At 43.0% G+C, this 11790-nt stretch overlaps 1 protein-coding gene across 1 annotated transcript; it reads left to right on the top strand.

The window, feature by feature from the left end:
• Positions 1-2615: 2615 nt before the first annotated feature.
• Positions 2616-11064, top strand: LOC101268920 (mothers against decapentaplegic homolog 4). The gene is made up of 11 exons (XM_021620841.2): positions 2616-2824; positions 5669-6152; positions 6480-6654; positions 6739-6768; positions 6885-7100; positions 7476-7583; positions 7731-7781; positions 7888-8071; positions 8215-8383; positions 9663-9801; positions 10144-11064. Exons 2-11 carry the CDS (start codon positions 5913-5915, stop codon positions 10353-10355), a joined length of 1524 nt encoding a protein of 507 aa, XP_021476516.2. The 5' UTR covers positions 2616-2824; positions 5669-5912; the 3' UTR covers positions 10356-11064.
• Positions 11065-11790: the final 726 nt, after the last annotated feature.

Here is an 11790-nt window from a genome sequence, read left to right as displayed (position 1 = left end):
CAACAGCGAGACTATATACAAGGGGGTACCGGTACAGAGTCAATGTGCGAGGGCACCGGTTAGTCGAGGTCATTTTTATTTATTTATTTTTATTTCACCTGGTAGGCAAGTTGAGAACAAGTTCTCATTTACAATTGCGACATGGCCAAGATAAAGCAAATCAGTTCGACACATACAACAACACAGAGTTACACATGGAGTAAGACAAACATAGTCAATAATACAGTAGAAAAATAAGTCTATATACAATGTGAGCAAATCAGGTGAGATAAGGGAGGTAAAGGCAAAAAAAAAGGCCATGGTGACAAAGTAAATATAGCAAGTAAAACACTGGAATGGTAGATTTGCAGTGGAAGAAAGTGCAAAGTGTAATCTGTTTGTTGACTTGGCTTTCGGCTGATTTGTAGGGGTCCAGATTTTGCAGCTCTTTCAGAACATCAGCTGACTGGATTTGGGAGAAGGAGAAATGGGGAAGGCTTGGGCGAGTTGCTGTTGGGGGTGCAGTGCTATTGACCGGGGTAGGGGTAGCCAGGTGGAAAGCATGGCCAGCTGTAGAAAAATGCATGTTGAAATTCTCAATTACAGTGGATTTATCAGTGGTGACAGTGTTTCCTATCCTCAGTGCAGTGGGCAGCTGGGAGGAGGTGTTCTTATTCTCCATGGAATTTACAGTGTTTTTTTTTTTTAGGTAATAAGTACAGTTTAAGTCGGGAAGCTTACATATAACTTCGCCAAATACATTTAAACTCAGTTTTCACAATTCCTGGCATTTAATCCTAGTAACAATTCCCTGTCTTAGGTCAGTTAGGATCACCACTTTATTTTAAGAAGATGAAATGTTAGAATAATAGTAGAGAGAATTATTTATTTCAGCTTTTATTTCTTTCATCACATTCCCAGTGGGTCAGAAGTTTACAGACACTCAATTAGTATTTGGTAGCATTGCCTTTATATTCTTTAACTTGGGTAAAAATGTTTGGGTAGCCTTCCACAATAAGTTGGGTGAATTTTGGCCCATTCCTCCTGACAGAGCTGGTGTAACTGAGTCAGGTTTTGTAGGCCTCCTTGCTTGCACACACGTTTTCACACATTTTCTATAGGATTGAGGTCAGGGCTTTGTGATGGCCACTCCAATACCTTGACTTTGTTGTCCTTAAGCCATTTTGCCACAACTTCGGAAGTATGCTTGGGGTCATTGTCCATTTGGAAGACCCATTTGCGACCAAGCTTTAACTTCCTGACTGATGTCTTGAGATGTTGCTTCAATATATCCACATCATTTTCCGACCTCATGATGCCATCTATTTTGTGAAGTTCACCAGTCCCTCCTGCAGCAAAGCAATCCCACAACATGATAATGACACTCCCGTGCTTCACGACTGGAATGGTGTTCTTTGGCTTGCAAGCCTCCCCCTTTTTCCTCCAAACATTACGATGGTGATTATGGCCAAACAGTTATATTTTTGTTTCATCAGACCAGAGGACATTTCTCCAAAAAGTATGATCTTGTGTGCAGTTGCAAACCGTAGTCTGGCTTTTTTATGGCGGTTTTGGAGCAATGGCTTCTTCCTTGTTGAGCTGCCTTTCAGGTTATGTCGATATAGGACTCGTTTTACTGTGGCTATAGATACTTTTGTACCTGTGTCCTCCAGCATCTTCACAAGGTCCTTTGCTGTTGTTCTGGGATTGATTTGCACTTTTCGCACCAAAGTACGTTCATCTCTAGGAGACAGAACACGTCTCCTTCCTGAGCAGTATGACGTCTGCGAGGTCCAATGGTGTTTATACTTGCGTACTATTGTTTGTACAGATGAATGTGGTACCTTTGGAAATTGCTACCAAGGATGAACCAGACTTGTGGAGGTCTCCAATTTTTGGTGGATTTCTTTTGATTTTCCATGATGTCAAGCAAAGAGGCAATGAGTTTGAAGGTAGGTCTTGAAATACATCCACAGGTACACCTCCAATTGATTCAAATTATGTCAATTCGCCTATCAGAAGCTTCTAAAGCCATGGCATAATTTTCTGGAATTTTCCAAGCTGTAAAAGCACAGTCAACTTAGTATATGTAAACTTCTGACTCACTGCAATTGTGAAACAGTGAATTAATTATAAGTGAAATAATCTGTCTGTAAACAATTATTGGAAACATTGCTTGTGTCTTGCACAAAGTAGATGTCCTAACCGACTTTCCAAAACTACATTTTGTCAATAAGACATTTGTGGAATGGTTGAAAAACGAGTTTTAATGACTCCAACCAAAGTGTATGAAAACGTATCACTTCAATTGTAGATGTAGGTAGAGTTATTAAATTGACTATGCATAGATGAAACCAACAGAGAGTGGCAGCGGTGAAAAAGAGGAGAGGGGGGGCATAGACGTATTAATGTGTCTAAAAGATCCAAAATGTCCCAGATAATATGCAAATCATGTTAAATAGTTATATTTTCCATCAGTGCAGCAAGCTCTATCAAGTACTGTTGAAAGTCTATTTGATCTGTGGGTATATGTCGACACCTAGTGTCCGTAAGGTTGATTTCTCCCTAACCATCATTTTTATCTTCCCCTGGCTGTTCACTGTTGTGAGTGCTATATTACATAATGTTGCCCATGCGCAAAAGCGCCATGTTGGAGGAAATTGCTGGGAACGAGAAGCGCTGATACAAATCCGTGTTTTGTTATCCAATTTATCTGATGTTTATCTACGTTTATTTTGAAATTCAAATGATTTCCTTATGTTATTTTAAATGATCGAACAAAGAAGCACGGACGATCAGCACAATTCGAGCGCAAATGCAAGAGCAGAAATACCGCGTTTGCAGGGTATGTGAATGAGGCCGAGACGGGAGGCTAGCGTAGTTTGGGAAGCTAGTGCAGCCTGCCTACCAGCTAGCCAGCGAAATAGCTTAATCGACGGGCTTAAACTGCTTTTGATTAATATCAGGCAAAATAACAGTGGATAGTTAGCTAACGTTAGCTATGTTATCAAGACCATGTGAACATTTGGACTGAGAATAACAGCTAATTTCTGTTGACATCTTCGTTTTGAGAAGCCAAAGCCAGCACGTTAGCTAACTGGTTGTAGCAACAATAGCATCTTGTGACCGACTACCAGATAATGTTTTATTATTGTGCATTGGGTTACTTTAGTTACCGTAACTAGCTACTGTTGAAATAGCTGACTAAACTCCACTCCGTGGCAGTTGATCAGAAGCATCCTTCACCGTGGAGTTTAGTCCGCTAATTTAGCTGTAATGTTAGACGTGATTTGACCCAAGTCGGCCACAATAGTAGTTTTGACCTATGTGATGCTAGACACAATAAGGATTAGTCACTGGAATTTGTGGTTGCCTTCAAAATACGTCCCTCCATTTGAAGGTGATGCAAGTGGATACAAATAGTGGAATCGTTGCACATTTGATCTAGATAATGTTAAACAAGTTTGGAATGTTGCCATATAAATTGAACAAAAGATAATTACATAATTTGACTTAGAAAAACGAATGTTGAAATCACACTGTGGCTATATTAGACATCAGAATTCCCTTACAAAAAAGATTGCACTTAGAGTATGAGTATACTCCGAGTATGTTGCAAATACTGCATCATAAATATAAATATGTGTAACTGCAGTTACAGTTCAGTATAACTGCAATTACTGCTTCCAAAATACCACTGTCGACTGCTGTTACTGCATTTTTACCGCAGTTTCAAAACTGCCATCTCTTTTGTAAGGGTTGAATTGGGGGCATACTTATATTTCACTGTACAGTACATTTTAATGACCAAAGACATTACATTTCTACCTTTTTAGATTTTGTGGCATAGAGAAAGTTGACATATCAGACAAGAGGAGGTGATATAAATAATAATCTGAGCAAAGGATAATGTTTTGGGATTTTCACCCTCCAAACATCATTTCCTAAAGATCTTAGTGATGAAATGCCTATGTATGTTATGTTGTAAATGTGAACATGAATTAATGCCCCCATTTCTGATTACTCTGATGTGTTTCTTGAGATGTCCTCATTGTGGTTTTACAGACGTGTTTAATACGTTTTATGTACACACCTTTTATTAGAATATATATGAAATGCACATTGTTATATTTGGTAGCACTTTTTTCCCCCTCGACTCGAACCTCATTCGATGCATTGGAACAGATGTGTGTGGAGCTATGTCTACATAAGGGTGCACATTTTAAACTCACAAAAGCTCTAAGGAAGGCCCTCGAGTCCGATAGTATCACTGCTCTTTAATAAGCTTTACCTATCGAGAGCGGTGTGTGGGGTTCTTTTTTCTTATGCGATATTGGTCAAATACACTGAACAAAAATCTAAATGCAACATGCAAGAATTTAAAATATGTTACTGAGTTACAGTTCATATAAGAAAATCAGTCAATTGAAATAAATTCATTAGGCCCTGGGAATACAGATATGTTGGTCACAAATACCTTTAAAAAAAAAGTCAGTATCTTTAATGGAAGCTCGAAGTTGCTGGATATTGGCGGGAACTGGAACACACTGTTGTACACGTCAGTCCAGACCATCCCAAACATGCTCAATGAGTTATATGTCTGGTGAGTATGCAGGCAATGGAAGAACTGGGACATTTTCAGCTTCTAGGAATTGTGTACAGATCCTTGTGACATGGGGCCGTGCATTATCATGCCGAAACATGAGGTGATAGCGGCGGATGAATGGCATGACAATGGGCCTCAGGATCTCGGCACTATCTATGTGCATTCAAATTGCAATCAATTAATATGCAATTGTATTCATTGTCCTTAGCTTATGCCTGCCAATACCATAACCCCACCACCATGGGGCACTCTTATTCACAACGTTGGCATCAGCAAACCGCTCGCCCACATGACTCGATACACGCTGCCTGCCATTTGCTCGGTACAGTTGAAGCCGGGATTAATCTGTCAAGAACACACTTCACCAGGGTGCCAGTGGCCATCTAAAGTGTTTGCCCACTGAAGTAAGTTACGACGCCAAACTGCAGTTAGGTCAAGCCCCTGGTGAGGACACTGAGCACACAGATGAGCTTCCCTGAGATTTCTGACAGTTTGTGCAGAAATTCCTAAGTTGTGCAAACCCACAGTTTCATCAGCTGTCCGGGTGGCTGGTCTCAGACAATCCCGCATGTGAAGAAGCCGGACTTGGGGGTCATGGGCTGGCGAGGTTACACGTGGTCTGCGGTTGTGAGGCCTATTGGATGTACTGCCAAATTCTCTAAAAAGATGTTGTAGGTGGCATATGGTAGAGAAATTAACATTAAATTCTCTGGCAACAGCTCTGGTGGACATTCCTGAATTCAGCATGCCAATTGTGCGCTCCCTCAATTGGAGAGATCTGTGGCATTGTGTTGTCACAAAACTTCACATTTTAGACTGGCCTTTTATTGTCTCCAGCACTTGATATGCCACACCTGTTAGGTGGCTGGATTATCTTGGCAAAGGAGAAAAGCTCACTAACAGGGATGTAACCAAATTTGTGTTCAAAATTTGAGAGAAATAAGCTTTTTGTGCATATGGAACATTTCTGGGATCTTTTTTTTCATGTAAAGTGTTGGTTTCATGTTGCGTTTATATTTTTTGTTCAGTGTATGTACAGTGCCATAATAACCCACTCTTGTCCTCTTTTTCCCTTAATCCTAGCCCTTGAAGCGGTGGGTTTTGGGGGCACAGCAAGTGTGACTATCCATTTAATTTTGTTCTGGGATGACTTGGACAACTGGACAACCAGAGTGACAGTGACTGGAGAGGAAACAAACACCCTCTCATATCGAAATCTTTCTTATGCGTTGCTCCACACTATAAACAAGACAAAACAGCAACATTTATAGTTTGGAGAAATTTATTTATTGCCTATACGGAGTAGTATACTCTAGTGGTCCTCAGGATGTCTATCACCAACATGCCTACGAGTAACGACGCTTGCCTGAGCATTGTACACAGCTTGATGTGTCATAGGCAAGGGGCAGAGAGTGAGACCTTTGCCAAGCGAGCAATAGAAAGTCTAGTGAAAAAGCTGAAGGAGAAGAAGGATGAACTGGACTCCCTTATCACAGCCATCACCACCAATGGAGCTCACCCCAGCAAGTGTGTCACCATCCAGCGGACTCTGGATGGCCGCCTGCAGGTAGGGAGTACACCACTATCTGGGGATCAAGGGTGTATTTACTAGTGCACACCGAAGCAAAACATGTAGTAACAGAAAATGTTTTGCAACCAAAACGATCCTTTGTCATTGTTCAAGTTAGTCCCGTTTGCTTCTTTGGTTCTTAGTGAACCTAGTGAATACACCCCTGGGATAAGCGGCAAAGGTTAAAATGGTGAGATGAGATGGCATTATGAGTGGGGATCTTGTAAAGGTGAAAAGTATAGGGTATGAGACCTGTTAGCACTTTTGGGTGAAGAAGAAAGTATTTATTTAGTTAAATCAATGGGTTTAATTTTATGTTCTCAGGTAGCAGGGCGTAAAGGGTTCCCCCACGTGATCTACACTCGGTTGTGGAGATGGCCCGATCTGCATAAAAATGAACTGAAGCATGTCAAATACTGCCAGTTTGCGTTTGACCTGAAGTGTGACAACGTCTGCGTGAACCCCTACCACTATGACCGGGTGGTGTCTCCGGGTATTGGTGAGTGCACTGATGCCTCTGGGGTTAGTTTATTTTTATTACTGTTTAACTCTTTTGAGTGATCTTTTTCATTTTATTTCACAGACCTATCAAGCTTGACTCTTACCAGCACAGGTAAGTTACCTCCGTTTTGATAGTTGTATACTTTTTTAACGGAATTATCTTCTGTTAATGTATGTTTTGTTTGTTGTTGACTTGTATCATGACTGCTGCTCTCTATGTGCTCTCAGCTACCAGCCTGGGACTGATGGTTAAAGATGAGTACGACTTTGACGGCCAGCCCCAGCTGCCCCCCATGGACGGGGGTCACTCCCTCCAAACCATCCAGCATCCTCCCTCCAGCCGAGTTGGGCCCCCCTCGGAGCCCTTCAGCACCGCTGGCCTGCTGCCCCTCGCTGATGCCTGCACCACCTCCGCCTTCCCCAGCATCTCTGTTGGATCTGGAAGTGAGGGCCTACTCCACCACCCTATCCACTTTATCTCCCCTAATTTTATGGCTCTTTGTATCCTCCTCACCCAAATCATTAGAGGTCATAGGCAAGGTTTGGGTGGTATATTTGGCTACAGCTTATCTACTTGTGGCTTGTTGACAGAAGAGGACAACACCCCTAAATTAGTCATCTCACAGTAATGTCAAACTCATTTTGTTGCCCACCTGTGGTCACTTTCTCTTTTGCCGCTAGTTGGCTATTATTTACACCCCGACTTTCCCAGACCCTCTTTGAAATGTATCGCAGCTTATTTACTAGCTGTATGGACAGTGTCGAAGTGTGGCTCTCCCTACAATTCTCATCTGGAAGAATCCACCTGTGCCCTTACAGATGCCACCTCCACCTGGACGAGAAACAGCAGCTTCATGCCCAACATGCCTCACCATCAGAATGGGCACCTGCAACACCACCCACCCATGCCTCATCCAGGGCACTACTGTGAGTCCATGCCACCATCAAGATTACTCTCTGTAGTAGTAGAACATGCATTTCACTTTTAGAACATATAATGCCCGCAACTCAGAACTGGGTTGAAGGAGTTACGTTCCAAGATTTAACATTGCTGCTTTCATGTCACCTTCGTAGGGCCTGTGCACAACGAGCATGGCTTCCAGCCCCCCATATCCAACCATCCAAGTAAGTGAAGTACAACACCTATATTCACCCGACAAGATGTTAAGAGTGCCATAAGTGGGTCTGGAGAGGACTGAGTTTGGGGTGTTGTTGCTGTGGTCTGTTGCAGCGCCCGATTACTGGTGCTCCACCGCTTACTTTGAGATGGACGTGCAGGTGGGCGAGACCTTCAAGGTGCCCTCCACTTGCCCTGTCGTGACCGTGGATGGCTACGTGGACCCTTCGGGTGGAGACCGCTTCTGTCTGGGCCAGCTGAGCAACGTGCACCGGACAGAGGCCATTGAAAGAGCCAGGTACGGCGTCCCAGCCTACTACCCCCCTTACCGTTTAACTATGATGAGCTTCTAGCTCTGAATGGAGGTGAATTCATGACATTGCCAGAAGAGTATTTGGTCACCCCACTGATAATAACTGCTGGTTTTTTTTTCACTTCAAGGCTCCACATCGGGAAGGGAATCCAGCTGGAGTGCAAAGGTGAAGGGGATGTGTGGGTTCGTTGCCATAGCGACCACGCAGTGTTTGTACAGAGCTACTACCTGGACAGGGAAGCCGGCCGTGCCCCCGGCGACGCCGTGCACAAGATCTACCCCAGCGCCTACATCAAGGGAGGTCCCAACTCCTCTGTTTGCTTAGCTTTACCAATGTGTTCATTGTGTTGTTATCCACCCCCTGGTGTCCAAGCTGTGAATTGCATGTCGCTGGTAGTAAATGTACACTACATGACCAAAAGTATGTGGACACCTGCTCGATTATCTCATTCCAAAATCATTGGTATTAATATGGAGTTGGCCCCCCTTTGCTGCTATAACAGCCTCCACTTTTCTGGGAAGGCTTTCCACAAATGTTGGAACATTGCTGCGCTTCCTTCAATTCAGTCACAAGAGCATTAGTGAGGTCAGGCACTGATGTTGGGTGATTATGCCTGGCTTGCAGTCGGCGTTCCAATTCATCCCAAAGGTGTTAGATGGGGTTGAGGTCAGGGCTCTGCAGGCCAGTCAAGTTCTTCCACACCGATCTCAACAAACCATTTCTGTATGGACCTCGCTTTGTGCACGTGGGCATTGTCATGCTGAAACAGGAAAGGCCTTCCCCAAACTGTTGCCAGAAAGTTGAAGCACAGAATATTCTAGAATGTTATTGTATGCTGTAGTGTTAAGATTTCCCTTCACTGGAACTAAGGGGCCTAGGTCGAACCATGAAAACCAGCCCCATACCATTATTCATCCTCCACCAAACTTTACAGTTGCCACTATGCATTGGGGCAGGTAGCGTTCTCCTGGCATCCACCAAACCCATATTCATCCGTCGGACTCCCAGATGGTGAAACATAATTCATCACTCCAGAGAAAGCATTTTCATTGCTTCTGAGTCCAATGGCAGCGAGCTTTACACCACTGCATCGCGCATGGTGATCCTAGGCTTGTGTGCGACTTCTCAGCCATGGAAACCCATTTCATGAAGCTCCCGACTAACAGTTATAGTGCTGATATTGCTTCCAGAGGCAGTTTGAAACTCGGTTGAAACTTGTTGAAACCGAGGACAGACGATTTTTACACGCTATGCGCTTCAGCACTCAGCGGCCACATTCATTGAGCTTGTGTGGCCTACCACTTCTACGGCTGAGCGGTTGTGGTTCCGAGATGTTTCCACTTCACAATAACAGTATTCCCAGTTAATGGGGCAGCTCTACCATGGCAGAAATTTGACGAACTGACTTGTTGGAAAGGTGGCAATGTTTGTCTATGGTGATTGTATGGCTGTGTTCTTGATTTTCTACACCTGTCAGCCACGGGTGTGGCTGAAGTAGTCTAATTCACTAATTTGAAGGGGTGTCCACATACACTATATATATATATGTTGGTTTTTGTTTGTTCCCCTTCCCAGGTGTTTGACCTGCATCAGTGCCACAGGCAAATGCAGCAGCAGGCAGCGACGGCGCAGGCGGCAGCCGCAGCTCAGGCTGCCTCTATTGCTGGGAACATTTCTGGGCCGGGCTCCGTGGGAGGCATCGCTCCCGCCATCAGTAAGCAGCACAACACTTCCCTCCTTTGAGCAACACGCACATACTCCCACAGACAGAACACTTGGCTGCTATTGACTCGCACACAACTTCAAACCTGTTACATCACTCACACCACTTTTCTAATAGATATATACAATGCTCACATAGCCCATTCTAAAGTAATTTACGAATTATCACATCAAAATGCAGCATCGGTCAGTCATTGACGATCCGTAGGAATCCATACCAGTTCTGTAGTTCAGATACCTCATCAGTGTGGATGTATACTGTTGAGACGGAGGGAGGAGGGGAGGTATATTAATGTAATGGAACCCAACTCGGGCTCACTCTCTCCTCACCCAGGCCTTTCGGCAGCAGCCGGCATTGGTGTGGACGACCTGAGGAGACTGTGCATCCTGCGCATGAGCTTTGTCAAGGGCTGGGGTCCCGATTACCCCCGGACGAGTATCAAGGAGACCCCCTGCTGGATTGAGATCCACCTACACCGCGCCCTCCAGCTACTGGACGAGGTGCTGCACACCATGCCCATCGCTGACCCCCAACCCTTGGACTGAACCACCAGACTGACCCCTCCCCTGTGACACTTCAGTATGAGAGAACTTGGAATAAGGCGGGGTAGGGGACAGGAGAGACGCCCTGTTTAGCTATACAAGTAAACAAATACTTGTTTCTCTCTATAGGTCGTTCCTCTTCTTTTTGCCTTCATATTGTCAAGTACGTCCAGGTCAGGACAGAGGCTCTGATGAAGAAAGGGGGCTACTCTTCTCAATCGCCCTGGTGCCCTTCACCAGAGATCCCATCTGGGTAACCTATGCAGTGTTTTCCACAAGCACATGGAGTATTCAGCCAAATAGAAAAAGTAGCCAGCCAGGCTCCCCTGGATTTTATTTTGCAGAACAAGCTCTATTTTGGTGGTCTCTGATACATTCTAATGCCTTGATTTCATACAAAATACACAGCAAAATTATTGCATACTTTGAGGTTACCTCCCAGATTGGAAAAGTGTTTATAATTTAAATGACTGAATTTAAGTATTGTTAGTTGTTTAGGATATCGATCATATGATCAGGACTATTTTCTAAGTAAGAACATAAAACCTCTCAACATTTAACCTGCTTTCTCTTGAGTTTAAAGTATTTTACTGCAAGATATGAATTGCCACAATTGTTTGTTCTTCAGATTATATTTTATTAAAACAGAAAAACGAAGTAAATAGCCCATTTTAAAAATATATATAAATTAAAGGTTAAATGCCAAATTAAACAAATGTGTTGAGCACTTTTGTCAAATTACAAAATAGGTCTCTAAAATGAACAACACGCTCAATTAAGTTCTGGGTCCATAGGTGTTCAGAGAAGAGAGAGACAAGATAAGTTACTGAAAGAATTTCAACAAGTGTTAAACTATCTTTGTGAATTGCAGTATGTAATTTATAGTAAAACTCAATAGTTAACCTAATGTCAGTTTGTGACAAGATAAGCTAGTATAGTTTAGATAATCATTGTACCATCTAAACCGCTCTGAAATCTAATTTCCATGACCATAAATATTATTTCAGCTGTTCGAAAACTAATCTTAATGGGAACCATCTTCCACTTCTGAGACCTTTTTTTAAATGGATTTTTTTATAAACCCCCCCTTGGAGAAGACATCTTTTTTTGTTTTTACAGGTTTTCTTCTACATTTATACAGTGCTTTCATAAAGTATTCAGACCCCTTGACTTTTCCCACATTTTGTTACATTACAGCCTTATTCTAAAATGGATAAAATAAAAAAAATCAGCAATCACCAAAGCAAAAAACACATTATAACAATTGTATCAAAAAACCAAAATACATTCACATAAGTATTCAGACCCTTTGCTATGAGACTAGACATTGAGCTCAGATGCATCTTATTTCTGTTTTTATTTTACCAGGCAAGTCAGTTAAGAACAAATTCTTATTTTCAATGACGGCCTAGGAACAGTGGGTTAATTGCCTGTTCAG

Source organism: Oncorhynchus mykiss, chromosome 11 (assembly GCF_013265735.2).
Source record: "Oncorhynchus mykiss isolate Arlee chromosome 11, USDA_OmykA_1.1, whole genome shotgun sequence".
In the NCBI taxonomy this organism is placed as follows: Eukaryota; Metazoa; Chordata; class Actinopteri; order Salmoniformes; family Salmonidae; genus Oncorhynchus; species Oncorhynchus mykiss.
Note: the sequence above shows the minus strand (reverse complement) of the source record. Positions and strands in the feature narration are given on the sequence as shown.